At 53.1% G+C, this 24,170-nt stretch overlaps 2 protein-coding genes across 6 annotated transcripts in view; both read left to right on the forward strand.

The window, feature by feature from the left end:
* Nisch (nischarin) overlaps positions 1-1,279 on the forward strand; it is a 35,618-nt gene extending 34,339 nt beyond the window's left edge. For all 3 annotated transcript variants that reach the window (XM_057769350.1, XM_057769352.1, XM_057769351.1), the window contains one exon: positions 41-1,279. In XM_057769350.1, coding sequence (XP_057625333.1) covers positions 41-651 — 611 coding nt within the window. In that variant the 3' untranslated portion in view covers positions 652-1,279. The remainder of the gene's footprint in view (positions 1-40) is intronic.
* Positions 1,280-4,874: 3,595 nt separating this feature from the next.
* The window catches only part of Stab1 (stabilin 1), a 28,715-nt gene continuing 9,419 nt past the window's right edge, over positions 4,875-24,170 (forward strand). For 2 of the 3 annotated variants that reach the window (XR_009057132.1, XM_057769552.1), the window contains exons 1-36: positions 4,875-5,037; positions 9,759-9,895; positions 10,167-10,282; positions 10,489-10,574; positions 10,640-10,709; positions 11,042-11,137; positions 11,406-11,516; positions 11,761-11,957; positions 12,151-12,284; positions 12,443-12,570; positions 12,799-12,893; positions 13,056-13,190; positions 13,317-13,457; positions 13,605-13,667; positions 13,843-13,956; positions 14,054-14,107; positions 14,297-14,377; positions 14,594-14,752; positions 15,134-15,196; positions 15,360-15,455; positions 15,826-15,912; positions 16,848-16,959; positions 17,954-18,140; positions 18,226-18,319; positions 18,433-18,591; positions 20,529-20,624; positions 21,253-21,348; positions 21,481-21,528; positions 21,637-21,767; positions 21,932-22,043; positions 22,320-22,397; positions 22,476-22,574; positions 22,679-22,777; positions 22,901-23,032; positions 23,251-23,379; positions 23,822-23,878. Coding sequence is in view for 2 of the 3 variants with exons in the window: in XM_057769552.1 (XP_057625535.1) it covers positions 4,957-5,037; positions 9,759-9,895; positions 10,167-10,282; positions 10,489-10,574; positions 10,640-10,709; positions 11,042-11,137; positions 11,406-11,516; positions 11,761-11,957; positions 12,151-12,284; positions 12,443-12,570; positions 12,799-12,893; positions 13,056-13,190; positions 13,317-13,457; positions 13,605-13,667; positions 13,843-13,956; positions 14,054-14,107; positions 14,297-14,377; positions 14,594-14,752; positions 15,134-15,196; positions 15,360-15,455; positions 15,826-15,912; positions 16,848-16,959; positions 17,954-18,140; positions 18,226-18,319; positions 18,433-18,591; positions 20,529-20,624; positions 21,253-21,348; positions 21,481-21,528; positions 21,637-21,767; positions 21,932-22,043; positions 22,320-22,397; positions 22,476-22,574; positions 22,679-22,777; positions 22,901-23,032; positions 23,251-23,379; positions 23,822-23,878 (3,873 nt within the window). In the remaining variant the exon portion in view is untranslated. Of the gene's footprint in view, positions 5,038-9,758; positions 9,896-10,166; positions 10,283-10,488; positions 10,575-10,639; positions 10,710-11,041; positions 11,138-11,405; positions 11,517-11,760; positions 11,958-12,150; positions 12,285-12,442; positions 12,571-12,798; positions 12,894-13,055; positions 13,191-13,316; positions 13,458-13,604; positions 13,668-13,842; positions 13,957-14,053; positions 14,108-14,296; positions 14,378-14,593; positions 14,753-15,133; positions 15,197-15,359; positions 15,456-15,825; positions 15,913-16,847; positions 16,960-17,953; positions 18,141-18,225; positions 18,320-18,432; positions 18,592-20,528; positions 20,625-21,252; positions 21,349-21,480; positions 21,529-21,636; positions 21,768-21,931; positions 22,044-22,319; positions 22,398-22,475; positions 22,575-22,678; positions 22,778-22,900; positions 23,033-23,250; positions 23,380-23,821; positions 23,879-24,170 lie in introns of those variants that run through there. The other variant, XM_057769553.1, reaches the window with a different exon arrangement.

Consider the following 24,170-nt stretch of genomic DNA (forward strand, 5'->3'; position numbering starts at 1 on the left):
CTAGCTCAGGCTACAGCCCTAATGTCATCTCTTCCTGTAGGAAAAATGGAGAACTATGAGCTGATCCACTCCAGCCGTGTCAAGTTCACCTACCCCAGTGAGGAAGAGGTTGGGGACCTGACCTATATCGTGGCACAGAAGTTGGCTGATCCTGGAAAGGCTCCATCCCTCAGCATCTTACTGTATATCCAGGCCTTCCAGGTGGTCACACCAAAGCCTGGACGGAACAGGGGCCCGCTGCGCCCCAAGACACTCCTGCTCACCAGTGCTGAGATCTTTCTCCTAGATGAGGACTATATCCACTATCCGTTGCCTGAATTTGCCAAAGAGCCACCACAGAGGGACAGATACCGGCTAGATGATGGTCGCCGTGTCCGGGATTTGGACCGGGTACTTATGGGCTACCAGCCCTACCCACAGGCCCTCACTCTTGTGTTTGATGACATGCAGGGTCACGACCTCATGGGCAACGTCACCCTGGACCACTTTGGGGAGATGCCAGGTTATCCTGGCAGGGCTGGCCAGGGCCGGGAGGTCCAGTGGCAGGTGTTTGTCCCCAGTGCTGAGAGCCGAGAAAAGCTCATCTCACTGCTAGCACGTCAGTGGGAAGCCCTTTGTGGCAGGGAGCTACCTGTGGAGCTCACTGGCTAGTGCAGGCCACAACAGCCCTGGCCACCTGTTGTGTGTGGTCTGGTCTGGTGCCCGTGGGGGCAAGGAAGCCGGCCTTCTGTGTTCCTTTTACGGTGTTCTCCCCTCCCTGGATTCTATACATTGATTGCCCGTGGCCCCCATACAGCTCCCACAGAGAATGTGAACATGTGTGTTGTGTTCATTCTTCCTAATGCTGGGAAGAAGTATGCCAGCCCCACCAGAGTGTCCTTGTGCTGTCAGCCTCCCTTGTGCCTGCCTCTGACATGGTACGGCCAGGCACACAGCATTGTTTGTCCGTGATTGTGATGCTCTTGTTAACGCGTGGCGCTGTGAACCTGGTAACCTCCACCTCCTTTCCCAGAGTGTTGAGTCCAGTCCGCTGTTGCTGTTGTTGTGGGCATTTTGCTGCTAATTACGATGCTGGTGGCAGAATACACAATGGAAGCTCCCATTTTGTGGGCTTTTCCAAAATGGAGGCTTCCTCAGGTCCAGACAAGAGGAAGTCCTATCGGGAGTTCCCAGGCCGTGGGGCCAAGAGGAGCTGGTGCAGGGGACTTAGAGCTGCCAGCACCAAGCGTAATTCCTGTTGCCTATTTTCTCTATTCTAATAAAGTGGAGTTTGACACAGTCTGGGTCTTCTAGGTCAAAGATAACTGGGGCTTCAACCAAGGGCATGGTCAGTATGGAGGAGACTACAGACGGGGCGGGGGGGCCTCTGGATAGGGCCATGTTTGACTGTGGTCAAACCCGGAGCCAGGCAACGAATAATCCACGCAGTTCTTCAGGGCCCCTCCGATAGCAGTCCACTTCTTCCCCTTCCTCCGTGTGTCCCGCATCTGGGTCTCGCCCACTTGAAGCTTTAGTCTAAGGGAAAGGCCTGGAGACTGGGGTTGCTAATTTGTGTACGACCAGGAATCTGATGAAGATGGCCTATGAATGGCAGTAGGAAGTGGACTGGGCGATGGACAGTGGCAAGAAGAGCCTCCTGCTTATCTCTGCCTGTAGTCATGTTGAAGGTCAGCAGCTACCTCAGGGACCCTGCCAAGTAGGACCTCAGGTTTCATGGATGGTCAACCCCTGAGTCCCACCCTTCCTCCACCGTTTCCCACTACTAGAGCAGGGCCTGTTCCCCACTCGCCTCATCTGGGTCAGGTTCTGCGCTGCTGCTCCCCAGTTTGTTAGTCTAGTGGTGGGTTTTTGTTTTCTTTTTTGCTGTCATCAGAGTAGAATCCTAACATGGAGACCCTGCTGCCCTCAGAAAGGGTGTGAGTGTAGAGGAAAGAGAAGGAAGTCAAAAGAGTTCCCAGAGCCAGGCAGTGGTGGCGCACGCCTTTAATCCCAGCACTCGGGAGGTAGAAGCAGGCGGATCTCTGAGAGTTCGATGCCAGCCTTGTCTACAAGAGCTAGTGCCAGGACAGGCTCCAAAGCTGCAGAGAAACCCTGTCTCGAAAAACTAAAAAAAAAAAAAAAAAAAGAGTTCCCAGAAAAGGGCTTCTCACCCTTAATGCCCACCAGCCAGACCTCCAAGGCCAGCCTAGCTCTACACACTGGCAGGATGGGACCTGCCAAGGAAGAGCAGGGAAGTATGTGGCCCTGGGCGCCAGGACCACACAGCATCCACTCAAGTGGAAGGGGGTGATGGTGCAGCTGTCCTAGGGTTCTATTGCTGCGAAGAGTCACTACGGCCACAGCAACTCCTAATGGAAAGCGTTAGATTGGGGCTGGCTCACAGCTACCATCATGGCAGGAAGCACAGCAGCTTGCAGGCAGGTATGCTAGCCATAACTGAGAGTCACATCTGGGTCACAGAATCAGGGAGAACTATGAGGCACCGACTTGGTTTGAGCGTCTAAGACCTGAAAGCCAGTAACACACTTCCTCCAACAAGGCCACACACCTAATAGTGCCAGTCCCTGTGGGGCTATGGGGGGGGGGGGCATTTTTATTCAAACCACACACACACACACCTATAACCCTAATGTAAGCAGGAGGCTGAGGCAGGACGATGAGAGCCCAGCCAGCCTGGAGTAGACAGCAAGACCCTCGTTTTTAAAAAAAAATTAAAAAGCTAGGCTTGGTGACTCAGGCCTATAATCCCAGGAAGGTCAAGTGTCTGAGACCAGTTTGAGCTATGCTGTAAATTCTAAGGAAGTTTGTTTCAGAGAGGGGAGGAAGAGGAAGGGGCCGGGAAGAAACAGAAAATACAAGTAAGAGAGCAGTAACAAATAGCCACGCCTCCCACTCTCCTCCTGGGGGAGCCTGGATCCAAAGCATATACTCAGCTCAACTGCCCGGGGTTCTGAGCCTACATCCTCTAACAATAACAGGAATAGTAAATCAACTATCTTCATTTTATTCTGTGTCTCTTTTACACATCTGTACTGGCCAAGATGGTACCCCTGCTCTTTCTCAGCTGACACTCCAGGGGCTACAAAAAATGAACTAGTAAATAGGACAGTGGCCGCTGATGGTCAGTGCCAAGGGGGATCAAACCAAGCCCTGGGTTGCCTGGAAGCCTGGGGTCGGGTCAAAGAAGTGCTCTGAACCCTCGTATAAAGGAAAATCGGGGCTGGGGTGTAGGCAGCAAAGCACCTGCAGCCCAACACACACAGCCGTAAGCTAATGAAATGTAGCAGAATTTATTAGAGCAAAGGAAACCTAGTTCTTTAATCAGGCAGCACTGAGAACAGTAGCTGGACAGACCCAAACCACACAAGACTTAGAGACAGAAAGGCACAGAGAACGTTTAAATTAGGCTTGGCTGGCAGCTGATGTCCCTTACACATGTGCAATTGAGATCCAAGTGCCTGGTCTTTTGGGCACAGCAAGAAATTTTAGTCCAAACAGTAGCTTCAACACCAGACCCCACACCTGCCTGGAAGGGAAGCAGCAGGTACCGTGGAGCTTACTTTTTGTTTTTTGTTTTGTTTTGTTTTTCGAGACAGGGATTCTTTCTGTAGCTTTGGAGCCTGTCCTGGAACTCACTCTGTAGCCCAGGCTGGCCTCGAACTCGCAGAGCTCTGCCTGCCTCTGCCTCTGAGTGCTGGGATTAAAGGCATGCACCATCAACGCCCGGCTCCCTGGAGCGTACTTTAAGAGAAAAGCCCCAATTGGCCAAGAGGCAGAATAGAAAAATTTTACAGGAATGTGAGAAACACAAAGTCCAGTTAAAGCCCCATACACATTAAAGCCAAGTGTTGGTGGTGCGCTCCTTTAATCCCGCCACTCAGGAGGCAGAGGCAAGTGGATATCTGAGTTTGAGACAAACCTGGTCCTCAGAGCAAATTCCAAGACAGCCAGCGCTACGCAGAGAAACCATGTCACGGAAAACAAAACAAAACAAAAGCAAACCCCAAAAAACTTAAGTATTTTAATAAATGATGACTGAGAAGCCTGCACGCGTGTTCTTGAATGCGCTTTAATTCTTTAACGCTATTTTTAGTAAAACTTCACTTCTAGTTCATGCTGGCCACTCCTGAAATTCTTTTCTACTTTGAACCTGTGAATTATGGGTTTGCCTAAGGAATATCCCTAAAAGATTACAGAAACTCCTTAAGCTGTGGAGCTGTGGCTGTCAGTCACCTCTGACATCTGAGCAGAGCAGGAGACATCACAGAAACCCACCACAGGCATAGAAAGGATTGACATGTGGTAGGCAGTGAGGGGAGGGCAGGCAGTCGGGGGAGGGGACCTGTAGAGCGGGTCTGATGGGGGCTCCATGAGGGCCAAGAGTGATGCAGGCTGGTGAGGGAAGAACAATGTGGGGGGGGCTAGCCTGGCCCTAACACTTTCCTCTACTGATGTTGGGGGGAAAGAGTGAGGCAGCTGGTCCAGGGGCAGCCAGCCCAGAACACGGGCCACCCCACTATGTCCTAGCCAGCCAGACACCAGAACCCCAAAGGCTCTGAATGAAAACCCGGCTTGACAGAAGCAGGAAAATTGTTTATCGGTGTTTGAATTTGCTTCAGAATCTCCCCTAGGCCCCAGGCAGGTGGCTGATGGTAGCATTGGACCTCCAGACTGTGATGTCAGGATCCTGGGCCAGGAAGGCCTGAACTGGGCCCAGGTCGTCCACGTGGGGGTCAGTGGCCAGCGTCTTCCCTTCCGCCTGCAGGCTGCTGATACGCAGGAGGAAATCCTGGTGTGTTCCTGTGGGGGTGAGCTGACGGATAGCTTTTAAAGCGACTGCTCACCCACCCTGTCCTGCCTCCTTCCTCATGCCTGCCTCTTGGAGCTCACACACGGCCTGCCACTGCAACCTCTGTCTCCACACAGTTTCTCTCTCAGACAGCGGATCTGCCTACCATGGCAGAATCCAGGATTCTCCTTTTGTTCTGCTTTTTGATCTTCTGCCTGGCAGGCCCCAACTTCATCGGAGGGCAGAAGGTGAGCGGAATCAGTCTCGGACCAGGGAGGGAGCGTGCATAGCTGGTGCATGTATGGGGTGGGGGCTATCAAAGCAGCTGGTACCTGTCTGACGTCCATGAGGGCCCAGGTTGCCAGGCTGCTGTCCCACCTCTCCAGGCTGAAGTCTGTGGATGTTCTACCTGAAGTTCAAGGCTACAGCAGCTTGATCTCCTCTATGTTTGGCAAACTGCGTACTATGTATGGGCAGCCATCCTGGGTTCCCCAGCCTGTGAGTGAGCCAGAACAGAGCAAGCCCCATCCTCCTGGCCTCCCCACCCAGACTGAGGCCATCGTCTATGTGGTCCTTACCTGGGGCTTTTTAGATGTGATCACTACCCAGCTTCTGGGAACTCTAACTGGAGAGACTCATTCAGAACCTGGCCACACATGTGCCTGTGACCAGCTCTGAGCCTGTCTTAGATCTCAGAACTGCCCCTGGCCAGCCCTGGGCATGGCCCCTTCAGTCTTTACAACCTCTGGCCAGCTTGTTCTGTTCTTTTACTGGGCATCCAAAGCTGGTGAAGGATGGCTACAAGCTGTCCCCACTACAACCGCAGTCTAGACCGCAGCCTGTGATTCCTGCTCAGGTCTGCAAGTCCCCATGTGGGTGCACCGCGTGGATAAGAGGTCCCTGCGGCCAAGAGTACCAGGCTGCTGTTCCTAAGTCTCCCCATCCCATAGTAGGGAGGCTGCTGCTTGGGCTTTGGGATGAGCTCCACACCCTGACTGCAGAGACTGAGCTTTGAATCTGGAGCTGGACAAGGGAGATTCTCTTGTGAGACCAAGTTCATCTGTTTCTTGAGCAGTTTCAAAATTTCCTGTGGTAGAGAAATTTCCCAGGTAGCCGTGGGGCTCTTTGTCTTTATACTCCCTGTGGTTCCATGGGGGGAAAAATGATTTCAGGGCCAGGCCAGAGCTGGGAGGGGCAGGTGGGACACGGGGTGAGCATGATGGTGGAAAAGCCACCAGCTCCTGGGGCGTGTCTGGCTGGAAGTCACCTTGTCACCTGTGTTCTGGGCAGTGGGGACAGAGGTTAGCGAGAGACCTTAGCTTGGAGGGCTTGTTGATTGATTGTTTGTTTGTTTTGTCAGACTTGGTATAGTTCTAGACTCCTGAGTCTGTAATTCTGGGACTGGGGCCCAGCCAGCCTCAGGACCAGAGAAGAGGTCCTGAGGCCCCTGTAGTAGAAATGTCCTTTCTTCCTCACACAGTCACTCATCCTATAAGACGTGAGACACAAGCTGCAGCCAGGAATGGGGAAAGGCACCCCTGGGTCACACAGTCAACGAAGATGATGGCAATAGGGCTTGGCACAGCAGGCTTGGGCAGTGGAGGCGCCCAGAGCTCCCTGAGGGAGGATCTTAGCATATGTCCATCTAGAAGCCCAGGGACTACTTGGTATCGGCATAAACCTGGGGTCCACAGTCAAGGTACAAAAGCAGGGGCATCGCCAAGCCCCCAGCTCTGTCCAGTCTCCTGTAATCCAGAGGAGCGGGGCTGGGGGCAGCTCAGGAGCCCTTCCTGCCCTATGGGGTTTAGTTTCTAGGCTGTCAAGCTAGAGCCTCTTTAGGACCTTGGTCCCAGCTTGGGGAGTTTCTTTCGCCTTACTATTGGGCGTCTCTTCGGCTTCCCCACCAGCACCTGCGCAGGAGACAGATACTGTAAACTCAATCCTGAACTGAGTGCTCTAGCAGGTCCCAAGGTGCCCCTCAGAAAGCTGAAGTCCAACCCCATCCCTCTCAGCTGGATCAACGCCGATTTGAATGCCTGTCTAGGGTGTGGTCCCGGGAGAGGTGCTGATTTGGCTGTTGGCTTATCCACACATCACCACTTCACACATGCTCACAAAGCTCCAGCTCCCCCACCCCCCGCCGCCCTCCCTCACTCTGAGTGACAGCTCTCAACTCACTATGAGCATTACCCAAGCGGCAGAGCATCCTAGTGTCCCGATCCGAGTGGCGGCTGCACTGCAACCTCTGCCTGCCTCGGCAAGTGGTTTGGAGGGTCCTGCTGGCAGCCAGCACATGCCCTGAACCTGAGCCTAAGTCGTTCAGTTTCCCAGATGTGCCCTGGTTCTGCAAAGACGGACTTTGTGATGACGAATCCAAACCTAACATCAGGACCCAAACAGCCGGTTCTGAGGTTGTGCTGAGTAACTTCCCTCTTGCTAGACCGCAGAGCTGAGCAGAAATCACAGCAGCAGGGATGGGCGCCTGGGACTTTGTACTCCCCCAAAGAAAGTGTTTTTCCTTTTCTCTGGTTTTGGGAAGTCACTCATGTGTAGCTCATTTTAGGAGAGGGATTCTGGGTGCACCCCCTTTGGAGTACTGTGTGGTCAGCAGTTTCAAGAAGAGAACATGTGGCTTCTCCAAGCCGTTCCTCCTCTGAGCCTGTCACTCACAGCTAGGAGCTCTGTCTGACCTCCAGGGTACAGCCTGTAGCTTCTCTTTGGCCCTAAAGGTGTCCTCAGTGGAGGTCAGTGGAGGACTGCTGTCTCTGCCTGGGACGACAGGATGGAGGCAGGAAGGGCCTCTTCACACCTTCCACCCCCATCAGCATGACACCCTCAAGTGATGCCCTCACCCACCCCGCCCCGCTCCACCTCCGCCCAGACTCAGGTCTCTACACAGTGCCGCTTTAAAGCACTCACTGAAGCCAAGTGTGTTAGCTCACACTTACAACAGGTGGACATGGAGGTAGGAGGGGCGGAAAGTCAAAGCCAGCCTGGGGCTACATGAGACATACAATATAAACATATATGAAAGCTTTAAGAAATAAATTTACCGGGTGGTGGTGGTGGTGTATGTATTTAATCCCAGCAGTCAGGAGACAGAGGCAGGTGGATCTCTGAGTTCAAAGCCCGCCTGGTCTTCAGAGCGAGGTCTAAGACAGTCAAGGCTTCCCAAAGAAACCCTGTCTCAAAACAAACAAAAGAGCAAACAACAAACAAGTAACCTTAAAAACAACAAGCAACTCATTAGCTGAGCCCTGGGGCCGCACCCAGCTCTGCCTCACCCAAACTTAGCTGGCACCCAGCCGCTTCCCATCTCTTGCTGCTGTGCAGGTCACACGTGGTCATTGCTCTTTTTCATCCCAGCCTTGGTTCTGTTGCCCCTTCAACCAGACACTGACTCTGGCCAACTCTCTTACAACCTTCAGGTTCAAGTCGTGGGAATAGTTTCAGTAGTCGGCATGGCACAGCTGGGACGCACCTGGGAAGGGGGTCTCAGTGAAGGATTGCCTAGGTCAGGCTGGCCTGTGTGTTTGTGATGCCTAGGTCAGGTTGGCCTGTGTGTGTTTGTGATGCCTAGGTCAGGCTGGCCTCTGTGTGTTTGTGGATTTCGAGGTCAGGCTGACCTGTGTGTGTTTGTGATGCCTAGGTCAAGTTGGCCTGTGTGTGTTTGTGGATTTCGAGGTCAGGTTGGCCTGTGTGTGTTTGTGAATTTCAAGGTCAGGTTGGCCTGTGTGTGTTTGTGATGCCTAGGTCAGGCTGGCCCGTGTGTGTTTGTGGATTCCTAGATCAGGTTCACCTGAGTGTGTTTGTAGAAGATGGTATGGATTATGTCAGTTGACATGTGAAGGCCCAGCCACTGTTTTCTACACAGGGGTTTCTGAGCACTAAGACATTTGATTGTCGATGTGAGCCTGGCAGTGGTGACGCACACCTTTAATCCCAGCACTCGGGAGGCAGAAGCAGGTGGATCTGTGAGTTCAAGGCCAGCCTCAAACTAGTTCCAGGACAGCTAGGGTGTTACACAGAAAAACCCTGTTTCAAAAAAAAAATAAATAAATAAAATAAATAAATAAATAAAAAAGACTGTGGCTGTGGTATCACTGGTTGTTTTAAGTTCCTGTTGCCTCGACTTCTCTGCAATGATGGACTATAACCTGAAATTATGATCTGAAATACTCCTCTAAGTATTTTATCAGGGTATTTTATTAACAGAAATAAAATTGAACATCCTGTTCTGCCAGCTGCCCCCGCTGCCTGTCATTGCCTGGACTCTGGGTCCCTATCTGCAGGTGAGGCCTTGGGCCATGACTGGCATCAGGGCTGCCCAGCATAAACATATCAGGCCAGACCCTCTGCTTAGGGCATGGCTGGTGCTTGGCTGGAAGCTTGAGCCTTGTCCTAGTGTGACAGACTGAAGATGAAGTCACTGTATTCTCCCCACCCCCAGGCAGTGTGGGCTTGACTGTCCTGGAACTCCCTCTGCAGACCAAACTGGTCTCCAACTCAAAGAGATCCACCTGCCGCTACCTCCTGAGTGCTGGGGCTAAAGGCATGCACCATGACACACAGCTAAAGTCACTGCTTTCTTGCAAACAGTATGAGGCTTATTGTGTGTCTACCTGGATTAAAGAAGCAAGAAGGAATTCTATGCAATGAATGTATACCAGGCCCTGCTTCACATCCTGTCCCTGTACCGGGTTGGCAAAAGGCTACCTCACCTTCATCTCCTCACCTTAGATGGAAATGATTCTCCTGTCGGAAGATAAAGTCCTGAAAACTTTCAGCCATGGACATGGAGACAGGATGTGGCATTAGCAACTCCTCATAGGGAGGTTTCTCAAGACCTTCCCCGGCCTCATTCCCACTGAACAGAGGGGAAATTGTGGTCTTGCTGTAGCCAGTACAGACTCAGGGCTAGACCAGGGTCTGGGCCCCTTCCTCACTGTGCATTCTGCCTATGGCCCAGGTGCAGTCTAAACGCTGTGACGTGAAGACCAAGTTTGTCACACACTCGCCCTGCACCGCGTGTGCAGCTGTCAGGAAGCGGTCGTGTCCCTTAGGCTGGTTTCGGAACTTCCCAGAGAAGATACTCCTGGACTGTCGGTATGGGCACACCGCTTCCTTCCCACTTTCAGAAGGGTGGCAGGGGACCCATAGGAACCTCACTGACCTCCAGGTGGGGGCAGACAAAGTATCACTAACCCGCACACCTGTGTCCCTGGGGGCTTCCCAGGCACCTACTATATGCCAAGCTCTGGGCTCGGCCATGGGCCAGATGGAGAGGCCAGAGGTGGGTGGGATATGATCCCTGAAGCTCAGTGTGAGGACAGTGGAAGTACGCGCCACCTCACCACTGGCCTCCTCTTTCTCCTAGCTATGAGGTGCAGCTGGGGGGCTCTCTGGTCTCCTTAAGTGGCTGTAGCCAGGAGTGCTGGAAGGACGTGGTGCAGAAGACCTGCTGCCCCGGCTATTGGGGTTCCCAGTGCTATGGTATGGAAGAGACAGCCCGCCTGCTCCGCTCCCTCTCTGCCCCAGCCCCACCTTCTCATCTGAGAAGAACCTATACTGCCCTCAGCCTGGTGACCGCTCATTGAAAGTCACCCTAACTCCCTAGCGCTAGCTGTCCAGGGGTTGGGACCGGAAGAAGAGGTAAGGGGAATATTCTCAGAGAAAAACTGAGTCCTTGGGGCCCACAGAGTGCCCTGGAGGTGCCGAGACTCCGTGTAATGGCCATGGGACCTGCCTGGATGGCATAGCTGGAAATGGGACCTGTGTGTGTCAGGTAAGGGTTGAACAGGGATAAGGTGGGCATGTTGGGGAAACCCTACTGACTTTGTGCATTCACAGGAAAACTTCAGCGGCTCAGCCTGCCAGGAGTGCCGAGACCCAGGCAGATTTGGGCCTGACTGCCAATCAGGTAAACTTGCAGGGCCTCCCGGTAAGGCCAGTCCTGCCTGCCTTTAACCCCTCTGAACCCCTCAGTCTTGCCTTTCCCTCCTTGAATGCTTGCCTTGCTTCCTTGTGCCCCGAGGCTCTTTGTCATCTCAGAAGCCTCTTCCAGGAAGCCCTCCATGATGCCCCCCCCTTTCACCTGGCTCTCTCTGGGCTTCCCCCTTTCCCTGAGATCCTGTACCACGGCTCTGCATTCCCAAGATTATTCCTACATTCCAAATACACAATTGGAGAGGAGGTGATGTCCCGTATGTACCTGGGTGAGGCTGGGGTTTCACTTGCTCTTGTGTCTCTCAGTTTGCAGCTGTGTACATGGCTTGTGCAACGATGGGCCACGGGGGGATGGGAAATGCCTGTGCTTTGCTGGATATACTGGCACCCGCTGTGACCAAGGTGAGCAGTGCTGTCTGGGAGGGACAGTAGGTTCTTTGTGGCCAAAGCAGGGGAGGACAACTGGGTGCCAGATAGTGTCTGAGTAGAAGCAGGACCTCGGCCTGCAGCCTGTTAGAGGTCTGGGAGTGTGTCATCTCAGCTTCCAGTGTCTGGAAGTTCAGGGAGGTGGGGCAGTTGCCTGGAGTCACACAGCAAGCGGAGCATGGCGCTTTGTGAGCCCTTCCTCCCCAACCTGAGGTTGAGCCTCCACGGTGACTTCTCCTCTCAGAGGTTCCAGTCTGCCAGGGCCTGAGATGCCCCCAGAATTCCCAGTGCTCTGCAGAAGCACCCACCTGCAAGTGCCTGCCGGGATACACTCAGCAGGGCAGCGTTTGTCTTGGTAAGCCTGTGATCTGGAGGCAGGGGACTTGGAGAGCTGAGTGGGTGGGAGGCACTGGGAAGGGAACCTTTTGTACCAGAACGTGCAGTCTGGCCACTCACACACAAAAAACCAAACCAAAAACCAAACAAACAAAAAAAAAAACCTGTCCCTAAGAAACAGAAGGCCTGTGGCTCCTCTGATGGAAACCATGATGAGAAGGCTCCTGGGATTCAACTCACTCAGGCTTTCTCTGCCCTGGCAGCTCGTGACCCTTGTAAGCCGTCCCCTTGCTCCCCACTGGCCCGATGTTCAGTGAATCCCAAGGGGCAGGCTCAGTGTCACTGTCCAGAGAATTACCACGGTGATGGCAAAGTGTGTCTGCCCCTGGACCCATGCATCACCAACTTTGGTGGTTGCCCCAGCAACTCTACCTTCTGTCTGTACAAGGATCCAGGCAAGGTGAGCTAGGACACCTGCTTTTCCACTCAGAGCAAGTCACCCCAGATGCCCCACTTACAAGATGAGGGGAGAATGCCAACCCTAGCCTTTGAGGATGGGTGGCAGGGCTGTGTGAGGGAGACACATGCAAGCAGTTTCCCTGAATTCTAACTGGTGGATGCTCCACCCCTTCCTGGCCCTGCCATTTGCCCAGGCCGTCTGCATATGCCAGCCAGGTTTGATCAGTCTTAATAACGATGCTTCTGCGGGATGCTATGCCTTCTGCAAACCACATTCCTGTGACAAATCGGCCACCTGTCAGGTGACTGCTGATAGAAAGACCACCAGGTGGGCACAGGGGTCAAGTGGGAATGGGTATAGAGCAGGAAGGGTGGAGTGGGCAGTGTACTCAGCTGCATTCCTCCATTCGAGGCCCAGCAAGGAGGGCTGGGGAGGACCAGGGGGATGGCCCATCATGTCTCTGACCAGTCTCTCTGGGTCTCCAGCTGTGTGTGCAAGGATGGTGAGGTGGGTGATGGTCGTGCCTGCTACGGACACCTGCTCCATGAGGTTCAGAGGGCCAATCAGATAGGCCTGATGCTTGCGCGTTTGAAACTAGCCATTGCCATGCTGGGTATGTGTCCCTCAGCCTAACTGTGACAATACCCCTTAGTCCCACAGAGCTGGGAGGGAGGGCCAGCCTCTGCACAGACTCTTGTTTCTTTGCCCCAGAACTGGGTGAGGCCAGGATAGAGGTGGGAACTGGTCCCAGCGCTAGTGTCTCTTCCCACGCTAGGCATCTAGACCCACCCCGCTGGAGCTCCCCGTGTTTATTCTGACATGACCTTTCTCCCCCTTACAGAGCAGGGCTGCCAGGAGATACTTACCACATCCGGTCCATTCACTGTACTGGTGCCGTCCTTCTTCGTCTCTTCTGTCCCCTCCAGTACCATGAATGTGAGCTCTTTTTCCCCTGAGAGCAGGCCAAGGTCTCCCTGTACATGATGCTCTGAAAACAGAGACCTGCAAGGCCTCTCCTCTCTGTGCCTCAGACAGGGGGAGTTGCAGAGGGCTGGCCTGTCTGGGTTAACCCAACACTCCGTCCCTGTGTACCTGCAGGTGACCCTCGCCCAGCAGCTCTGCAAACAGCACATTATTGCAGGGGAGCACATCCTGGAGGATGTAGGGCCCTCGAATACCCGCAAGTGGTGGACGCTTGCTGGCCAGGAGATCACCATCAACTTCAACCGTCTGGTATGACAGGGACCTCCAGGGGAGTGGCAGGTGGATGACAGAGCTGGGACAAATGTGTGGCGGTGGGAAGGAGCTACAGGACAGAGGGCTGGCATAGGGGACGTGGTCCTGTGTCTGTCTCATCAGAGATACACCTATAAGTATGAAGACCAGCCTCAACAGACGTTCACCATCCAAAAGGCCAACTACATAGCAGCCAATGGGGTCTTCCACACGGTCACTGCCCTACGGAGGCAGCTTCCCCCTCCACTCCCAGGGAACCCCAAGGTGAGCCAGCAAGCTCTTCTCCACCTTGTGCCATAGAGGATGGTGTTTAAATCCAGGCATGGGCTGCTCTGGCTTGTGGAAGCTAGGCTCCTCCTCCTCCCAAGGCTGAAGTAGCCTCATCCTGCCCTACGGCCCTTATACCTGCAGAAAACTGTCAGCGAGATCCTGGCTTCCACGGAGGCTTTCACGCGGTTTGAAACGATCCTGGAGGTGAGCTTGGGGAAAGCAGTTCTCCCTAGCTGGGCTTCCAGACCAGAACAGCTCACTGCCCCGGAGTCTGCGCACTCATCTTCCTAGAGCCTCTCCCCTCACAATCCCAATGCACGGCTCATGTCTCCCTTGAGCCAGGAGCTCTGAGGCCAAACTTTTCATTCTGCTGTCACAGAACTGCGGACTTCCATCCATCTTGGATGGGCCCGGGCCCTTCACAGTTTTTGCCCCAAGCAATGACGCTGTAGACAGCCTGCGAGATGGTCGACTGATCTACCTTTTTACATCAGTAAGCTCTAAGGGGAGACGGGCTATGGGCTGTGGTTGCTAGACTCCCACCCCACCCCCACCCCCATCAACCTCAAGCAATCGATTCCCCCCCTCAGGGCCTTTCCAAACTTCAGGAGCTGGTACGGTACCACATCTACAACCATGGCCAGGTACGAGGGTCTCCTCCTTCCTTCACAGTGTCCCCCGTTTCAGGGGCTACTGCAGATTTTGATCTTTCTGGGGGTTCAGTGTCCTCATCCTCCCTTCTCCATTTCTGGGGACTCAGAGTCACTGTGCATCACCTGTACAAGGTGTGGCCAGTATCCAATCTGAAACCACTCGCTGTCTTCCTGCCCCAGCTGACGGTGGAGAAGCTCATCTCTAAGGGACGTGTCCTCACCATGGCCAACCAGGTCCTGACTGTGAATATCTCTGAGGAGGTGAGATCTGTGAACAGGTGCACACATGAATCAGAAGGCTGCAGGCCTTGTTCATGCCTGACAGCATGCTCCAAATACCGTAGTGGGCAGGACACTTGACAAGGTCCCAGCTGGGCTAGGAGAATAGACATAGGTCCCACAAGTATGAGGTAAAGCCACAGCAGACAGAAAGCAGCAAAGGCCGGCTTGGGATGGCATGTGGGGTATGTGTTGCAGGGACGCATCCTGCTGGGACCTGAGGGCATCCCTGTGCAGAGAGTGGATGTGCTGGCTGCCAACGGTGTGATCCACATGCTGGAAGGCATTCTGCTGCCCCCCACCATCCTGCCTATCCTCCCCCAGCACTGTGATGAAGAGCAGCACCAGATTGTGCCAGTGAGCCCTGCCCTGAACCCAGACTTCACCCTGTACCCAGATCCCAGCCCCTAGCACACGGACGGGAGAGAATGCTGTTGGGTTGCCATCACGGGATATTTGAGACTGGCTTATTTTGGCTCTGAACGCGTGGTACAGTGACAGTTCAGCTCTTGTGGCACAAGGGCGGTTGGGCATAGGTGAAGAGATCTGAGCGACAAGCGTCCGACTCATTCCATCAGCTGCTGTGGTGATAAGCCTACCCTGCATGAGGGGAGCCCGCCTCTACAGGCTTCCTCCCAACACCTTTCCTGACCTCTCTACAGTAGACTCTTTCTCCTTCCTCGGATCTTTGCTTGTTGTCTCTGACCCTTTCTCTCTGCCCTGCGCTGTTCTTCCTAGGGTACCTGTGTAGACTGCCAAGCCTTGAATGCCAGTGTATGCCCCCCAAACAGTGTGAAAATGGTGAGCACCCCTAGCCTTGCCTCGGGGATCCCTTTTTGCCAGTATCCCAATCGTACGTCAGTTGCAGTGGGGAGTAGAGGCAGGGAGGCTAGACCAGACCTGGAGGCTCAGTATGTCCTAAACCCACCTACTCTGCTGACTGACCTCGTATGGCACGTTTTAGGATATCTTCCCCAAGGAGTGTGTTTATACCCATGACCCAACTGGACTCAACATGCTGAAGAAGGGCTGTGCCCACTACTGCAACCAGACCATCACAGTGAGCCTGGGCAGGCCTGCACTCTCTGGGGACCCTGGCCACTTCCTCTTTGTTTGGGGGATTCCCAAGTTGGGTTGCGGGGGGCTTCCCTTCCCAGGCATTCTTTTTGTTTAGTTTGGAAGGGTTTTTGTTGGGTTTTTTGTTTGCTTGTTTGTTCGTCTTTGTGTCCGTGGTAGGACTAGAACCCAAAGCCTCACATACTAGGCAAGCACTTTGCCGCTGAACTAGGCCCCACATCCTAATGGTTAAAGAGGTGCCCCTGGGGGATTCATACCCATCCTTGTGCTCTCGAGATGAGGCCAACAAGCAGAGGCATCCTGCGTGGGATCCGGTATGGCCTGGATGCTCACACACGCTCTGTCTCTTGCAGAAACGTGGCTGCTGCAAAGGATTCTTTGGGCCTGACTGCACACAGTGTCCTGGGGGCTTCTCCAACCCCTGCTATGGCAAAGGCAATGTGAGTCCCCACCCTGGTAGGTGTCATGAAGGCTGATACCTTCCCTGGCTGGCAGTGTCAGAACCAGGCCTGACTCTCTATTGTCTCATCTTCCCCGCTTTAAGTAATTGATGTTGGACCAAACTGTTTCGCTAGAAATTATTGCTCTCGGGTCTAGAGAGATGGCTCAGTGGGGAGAGCACATGCTACCCTTGCAGAGGACCTGAGTTTGGTTATCAACGCCCATGTTAGGTGGCTCACGACCACCTGATAATCCAGTGTTCCTGGCCTCCACGGGTCTCTGTACTCAGGTGCACACACACAAAATTATTTTCTGAGATAGGATCTCTATATAGCCCTGGCAGTCCTGGAACTCTTTCTATAGCCCAGGCTGGCCTGCAACCCACAGAACCTGCCTCTGCCTCCCGAGTGCTGGGATTAAAGGTGTGTGTCACCACGCCCAAATGCCAGTATTCTTTAGTATTCTGCTTTTGACACTTTGAGATGTCATTGCTACTTTAGTGCCTGCACGGAAGAACTCAGGAGTTACTGTCTGAGTTACACATAAAACCTCCAGGGCCGCTGGGCGGTGGTGGCGCATGCCTTTAATCCCAGCACTTGGGAGGCAGAGGCAGGAGGATCTCTGAGTTCGAGACCAGCCTGGTCTACAAGAGCTAGTTCCAGGACAGGCTCCAAAGCCACAAACCCTGTCTCGAAAAACCAAAAAAAAAAAAAAAAGAAAAACCAAGCCAAACCAAAAAAACCCTCCAGGGCCGTGTGCCTTTAGTAACTATCAGGCAGCTTGACAGCTTAAGTGATTTTGGAGGTCTCTTACAGGGTGAGGTCTCAGGGAACAGCAGTTCAGAGCCCACCAGGAAGGGAGGTTCAGGGGTCGGGGGGAGGGGCTGTGGTGATCATGTCCTTGACTGACCCTTTTTGTGCCTGCCATCTTCCAGTGCAGCGATGGTGTCCAGGGCAATGGAGCCTGCCTCTGCTTTCCAGACTACAAGGGTATTGCCTGCCATGTCTGCTCCAACCCAAACAAGCATGGCGAGCACTGCCAGGAGGGTGAGTGACTGGGCCCAGGCCACCTCCCAGAGAAAGAAGCTCTTAATGGAGCAAAGGTGACTAAGGGCTCCCAAGGAGAAAGAGGGCCCTAAGCGGAACGCTGGCCCAGGGAGTAGTACCAGTTGGAGAACAGTCACAGATACTGCCTTTTTCACCAAAAGAAAACCATGCCTTAAAGCAAGCACGTTTTAAACAAGACTGTCTCATAGTGGGATTGAAGACAGAGTAGCTAGAATGATGTGACTAAAAATTCAAAGCTGGGCTATGCTGGCACATACTTTCAATTCCAGCACTCTGAAGGCAGAGGCAGATGGATCTCTGAGTTCAAGGCCAGCCTGGTCTACAGAGTGAGTTCTAGGACAGCCAGAGAGCTACACAGAGAAACCCTGTCTTGAAAAAAAAAATAAAAACAGATGCCAGGTAGTGGTGGCACACACCTTTAATCCCAGCAGTAGGGAGGCAGAGGCAGGCGGATCTCTGTAAGTTCGAGGCCAGCCTGGTCTACAAGAGCTAGTTCCAGGACAGGCTCCAAAGCTACAGAGAGACCCTGTCTTGAAAAATCCCCCCCCCCAAAAAAGAAAAAACAAAAACAGCGACTGGAGAGATGGCTCAGTGGTTAAGAGCATTGCCTGCTCTTCCAAAGGTCCTGAGTTCAATTCCCAGCAACCAAATGGTGGCTCACAACCATCTGTAATGAGGTCTGGTGCCCTCTTCTGACCTTTAGGCATACAAGCAGACAGAATAATATATACATAATAAATAAATATTTTAAAAAAAAGAAAAAACAAAAGCAAAAAATGGCCTCCATCATAGTTTGCTTATCTGCTCTTTGAGTTTGAATGAGTTATGATTTAGGGACCCTAATAGAGGGTCAAATAACATAAAGTCAAGTCTCTTAGCCACTCCATTCCCCAGCCCTTTTGCAAAACCAGTCTTGGCTGGCATCAAGTCCTCCTTCCTGTCCAATTTCTCTGTTCCCACTTCTTCCCCATAGACTGTGGTTGTGTCCACGGTCTGTGTGACAACCGTCCTGGCAGCGGAGGAGTGTGCCAGCGCGGCACGTGTGCCCCTGGCTTCCAAGGCCGCTTCTGCAATGAGTCCATGGGACACTGCAGTCCCGGAGGGCTGACTCAGCTCTGCCACCAGCATGCTCGCTGCGTCAGTCAGGAGGGCAAGGCCAGGTGAGGACTCTGCCTTCCTCTGTGTCCTGCCGTAATTCTCCGGCCTCTTCTCCAAGCTCGAGTGGGCCTCTCTTCTCTATCCCAGGTGTATCTGCCTCGATGGTTTTGAAGGTGATGGCTTCTCCTGCACACGCAGCAATCCCTGCTCACACCCAGACCGTGGTGGCTGCTCAGAGAACGTCAGTTCCTCTCTTTACCCTTTCCCTAGTGTTCTGACCCAGATGCAGGATGAGGCTCCTTGGCCTCCACCCATGGCCCTGTACCCTGAGTCACTTATTCATAACCCACACAGGCTGAATGTATCCCTGGAGACCTGGGCACCCACCGCTGCGTTTGCCACAAAGGCTGGAGTGGGGATGGCCGCATGTGTGTGGCCATTGATGAATGTGGGCTGGACACTCGAGGTGGCTGTCATGTGGATGCTCTCTGCAGCTATGTGGGCCCTGGACAGGTGAGGAGCAGAAGGACAGCTGGGGACTTGCCCCCATCCACTCTGACTTCAGGAACATCTACTCTGAGCTCGGAGTCTGGACCCACAGGTGCAGATAAAGTCCTGCACCCTGATACTGGTCACTCGTGTGTTCCCTGGCTCCATATGTGTTATAGGGCAAGCTCTCTCCTAGATTGGGAAATATGATACTAAGCAAGGCAAGGGGAAACCTGCCTCTAGAGGTCCCACACTTCTAGACTAATCTACAGTAATCTATCTCTGAAACTTCACAGTCTAGGCTCAAATTACTTGTTGTGGGATTTTGAGGTTCATGAACCCGAGTTCTGGCAAGTGTTCAAAAATATCTAACATGAAGTCAGGTGATGGTGGTGGCCTTTATCCCAGCACTCGGAAGGCAGAGGCAGGCGGATCTCTGTAAGTTCGAGGCCAGCCTGGTTTACAAGAGCTAGTTCCAGGACAGGTTCCAAAAGTATAGAGAAATCCTGCCTTGCAAAACCTAAATAAATAAATAAATAATAATATTAAAAAATCTAGCATGGACCGGGCACAGTGGTGCACGCCTTTAATCCCAGCATTCAAGGGGCAGAGGGAAGCAGACCTTTGTGAGTTTGAGGACAGCTTGGTGTGCATAGAGAATCCCAGAACAGTCAGAGCTACATAACAGACCCTGTTTCAAAATAAAATAAAAGAATATCTAAGGTGGGGTAGAGAGCTGGCTCCGTGGTTAAGAGCGCTGTGGCTCTTGCAGAGAACTGGGTTAGGTTCCTGGCATCCGTAGGGCAGCTAACAACTGTGTAGCTCCAGTTGCAGAGGATCTGAAGCCTTCCTCTGGCCTCTGCAGGCACTACATGTGTGCAGTGCACAGACACAATGCAGGCAAAACTCCCATATATAAAAATTAAGCATAATAAATTAGGGCTGAAGAGAAGGCTCAGTGCTTAAGAGTTCTGGCTGCTCTTACTAAGAACCCAGGTGATTCCCAGCACCCACATGGCAGTTCACAATTGTCTGTAACTCTGGTCACCAGGGATTTAGTGCCCTTTCCGGGCCTCCACAGGTACCAGACACACACATGGTGTACACATACATGTAGACAAAATATCCATGCATGTAAAATAATTTTACATACATAAATATTTTTTTAAAGAATATCTACTGCACTAGCAGGGAGGTTAGGTTGGCTGGCTCAGAGTCAGCCCCTTCACGGCCCTGTTCTTTCAATTCCGTGGTGGCCTCCAGGCCAGCAGTCTGTAGAATATTGTCAAAACAAAAATCAGACTGGAATAAGGGGTAAGAGCCTTGAACCCCATCCAGAGCCTTAAAACTTAGAACTCCGTAGGAGCTTGGGAGCACTCAGGAGGCAGAAGCAGGGGATCTCACATTCAAGACCAGGCTGGATCACATAGCCAGACCCTGTGAAAGGAAGAAAGGAAAAAAAGATGAAGAAAACTCAGAACTGGGGTTTTGAATGCTTAGATATAGATGCCTCCCCCCCCACACACACACAACAGTTGCTATCAGGGAAGAGGGTCTTACTTGTGCTTCCTTGCAGTGTAGACAAGCCCAAAGGCCTGTCCATTAGGGGAAGAGACCAGAACAGTTGATTGGGTGACAGGGAAGGAGGTGGGATCCCAGTGCCCTTCCAGGGGCTGGTCTTGGCCAATCCCTGCCCACTTGCCACAAGACACTGACCTCAGGCCAATGACCTTGATGGGGTTCTGAGTCTAGGGTGGTGCTAAGTCTCCACAGAAGCATCCAGCCAGTACCATCTCTTGATCAGCTAACCCTGAGAGCTGATTTCTCCTTGGGGTTCCAGAGCACAGATCCCCAAGGACAAGATAGCAAGAGCTCACCTGGGGTGTGAGCTGATCTCCTTGGGATGAGAGAAGGAGATGGGGCCTGTGGTGTGGGATAAAAATCTGTTACTTCCTCCCCAGAGTCGATGCACATGCAAGCTGGGCTTTGCTGGAGATGGTTACCAGTGCAGCCCCATTGACCCCTGCCGGGTGGGCAATGGTGGCTGCCATGGCCTGGTAAGAGGGGACAAGGGCTTTGAGGCCTTGGGGAGGCTCTCTGGGGAGGACCGGTTACAGCGGGGCATGTCTGTCCTTAGCACTTGTATCTCCCTAAACTCCAAACCACGACACCACTCCCTCATTCTATCAAAGGACAAAGCCCTTGTACTGCATTATTAAGGCCTTGGACCCTCCTAGAGCCTCTCAACCTGGCCAGCCCCTCTCACTGCCCCATGCCACCACGTTCCTCGTTCCTCTGGCCCCACCTAGTTCCTTGCTGACCCTTGGCTTGCACACCCCACAGTACCTGCCTTTCCCAGACACTCCTCAGGCCTTGCCCCTCCTGCTTTCAAAAGCTCAGGCTCCTGAGGTCAGGGTTACCTTTGTGGCCGTATAGCGCTGGATCCCCAAGTCTCTACTGGTGGGATGATCGCACATCCAGTGCTCTGTGGTACTGGAGCAGGGCTACTGAAAGGGCTTTGTGAACACAGGCAGGATAGCTGAAGAATTTAGTGGCTGCACAGCTAAAGGTTGGGGAATGGGTGATAACGGAAGGAGAAAAAGATGAGAGTGGATGGTATCCAGCTTGGTGTTTGGATGATGGATGAATGGAGGCCACTAACTGTCTGTTCCTCACCTCTACCAGGCTACTTGCCAGGCAGTTGGGGGAGGTCAGCGGGTTTGTACATGCCCCCCTAATTTTGGTGGTGATGGCTTCAGTTGCTATGGAGACATCTTCCAGGTACGTGGTGCACAGATTTGTTCTCTCCCTATGTCTGTGCCATCCTCCCATGTCCCCAAGGGGAAGGGGATGATTGGGGACTTGAATTTGTTCTTAGGTCTATGACTTCAGCTTTTTTCCCCTGCCCCTTAGGAACTGGAGGCAAATGCCCACTTCTCTGCCTTCTCCCAGTGGTTCAAGGTAGAGACAGGGTTGGGCTCATGTCTCTAAGGCCTTCTTGGATTCAGAAATGCTACCTAGAACTCCAAGAGTCACCTTCATCTCCCTGTTCCCACTCACTGTGTGCAGAATTCAAGTGTCACTCTTCCTGCTGGCAGCAGAGTCACCGCCCTGGTACCTTCTGAAGCTGCCATCCGTAGGCTGAGCCGTGACGACCAGGCCTTCTGGCTGCAGCCAAAGATGCTGCCAGAATTGGTCAGGTGGGACAGCTGGGAAGGGCCTGGGCCATGGAAGGGATTCCGGGTGAGACCTTGGACCCTTTCCAGACAGGATGGAGAGGATCCAGTTCTTTGTTTACTATGTATCTACAAAGGTGGGGAGAGCCCAGGCTTAAGGTTCAGTGCCCCCCACCTGTTCCCCATAGGGCCCATTTTCTCCAGGGTGCCTTCTCAGAGGAGGAGTTGGCACGGTTAAGTGGACAACAAGTAGCCACACTGAGCCCCACGACACATTGGCAGATACACAACATCAGCGGGGTAAGAGCTGAACGCTGTGCATGTCCTACAGTGGCTTTCTCCCAATACCTGGGCTTCCAGGAAAAAAAGCTTGGGGTTGCCCAGGGCTGATTCAGAGATTACACACATAGTTGTCTCATTAGAAGTGGCATGTAACCCTGCCCCTCTTTATGTGGGTACTAGTGATAGTCTATGCACCTACCTGGTAGAACCTGAGGCCTGGTAGAGCGCGGTGGGGTGTCTCTTACACCATGTATCAGTGACCAACTAGAGTGAGCTCTGTCTGCTGCCTTCCAGAAAGTCTGGGTGCAGAATGTCAGTGTGGACGTACCTGACCTCCTTGCTACCAATGGCATCCTACACATTATCAGCCAGGTATGGCAGGAGAAGGGAGCGTGGGGAACCTCCTGGGCCAGGAATGACGGACTGACAGCCCCTCCTGCTCTATACCAGGTCTTGTTACCTCCAAGAGGTGATGTGCAGACTGGACCAGGGTTGCTGCAGCAGCTAGATAGGGTGCCTGCCTTCCACCTCTTCAGGGAGCAGCTGAAGGTAAAGGAGGCTCATTCAAGGGAAGTGAGTTCCCAGGAGGCTGGCTCCCTGCATCAGGACTGAGGGCTGCCGTGCTCACCCTTGCTCCCTATCTCTATTCCTAGCACCACAAACTGGTGGCCCAAATTGAGGCTGCCAAAGCCTACACCATCTTTGTGCCCACAAATCACTCTCTGGAGACCCAGGGCAACAGCAGTATCCTGGTGAGGCCTTAGGGATGGGCAGGATGAGCCCCCTTTGCCAAGATGCAGGGGCGTGGTGGGGATGGCATGATGCTCAGGACCCTTGAGAGTCTTGGAAACCCTGAAGTGACTCCTCCCTGGCAGGACGTAGACATAGTCCGGCATCACGTGATCCTTGGGGAGGCACTCTCCGTGGAGGTCCTGAGGAAAGGAGGACACCGGAATTCGCTTCTGGGCCCCGCCCACTGGCTGGTCTTCTACAATCACAGCGGTCAGGTTTGAAGGGCAGGGATTAGGAGACTCTTCCCCCAGGAAGTCTTAGGACCTGTCTTTGAAGCTTTCCACCAAGGAGACCCTAGCCTCTGCTCTAGAAAGACTTCCCTTCCATTCTTGGAGCTACCCCCAGTCCTGGAGTGTGTTCTTATCTTGTTGCTTCTAAGAGGGAGGATAGTGGGAGTGGGTAGGCAGATCCAACCTGCTGTCTTCCATTGCAGCCCGAGGTGAACCACATGCCATTAGAGGGGCCCTTTCTGGAGGCTCCTGGATGCTCCCTCTTTGGTTTGGCAGGGATCTTGACAGTGGGGTCCAGCCGCTGCCTACACAGCCACGCAGAAGCTCTTCGGGTAAGAAGCTGGCGCCAGAGGGATGTTAAAGATCAGCAGCTGCAGGGGCTGGAGAGGTGACTCAGCAGTTAAGAACACTGGCTGCTCTTCTAGAGGTCCTGAGTTCAATTCCCAGCAGCCACATGGTAGCTCACAACCATCTATAATAGGATCTGATGCCCTCTTCTGGCCTGCAGAACAGTCATACATAAAATATACATAAATAAATTTTTTTAAAAAAAGGATCTGCAGCTGGGAGTGGTGCCACACACCTTTAATCCCAGAACTCTAGAAGCGGAGGCAGGCAGATCCCTTCTTAAACGTCAGGCCTGTCAGGGTTACTAGTGAGACCCTGTTTCAAAAACAAAAGCGAAACTCACGCACAGATGCTGCTTGGTCTGAGTAGCAGGAACACTTGACTAGTCTGTCCTGGACCAACTGATACCTTGCCCTTCTTCTCCAGGAGAAATGCATAAACTGTACTCGGAAATTCCGCTGCACTCAAGGCTTCCAGCTGCAGGTGATGCTGGGCTCAGTACAACCCCGTACTTACTTCCATGTCCCCACTAAAGGTCCAGGTTCAGCCCTGCTGGGAACTGGCCCAGGATGGGCAAGGCTGAACCACAGCCCTGGTCTGCTTAGGGGAGCTTCATTGTTGCGCTAGTCCTGATCCTTCTGCTGTCCCCTCATCAGGCCCGACTGTCTTGGCCTCTACCTCTCCCTTCTACTACCCTTATGCTTGTCCAGCATAGTTGTTTATCTCCCTCGAACAACCCTGTCTCTTCCCAGGCTGGCAGGTGACCCTTCCTGTG

Source organism: Chionomys nivalis, chromosome 5 (assembly GCF_950005125.1).
Source record: "Chionomys nivalis chromosome 5, mChiNiv1.1, whole genome shotgun sequence".
NCBI lineage: Eukaryota > Metazoa > Chordata > Mammalia > Rodentia > Cricetidae > Chionomys > Chionomys nivalis.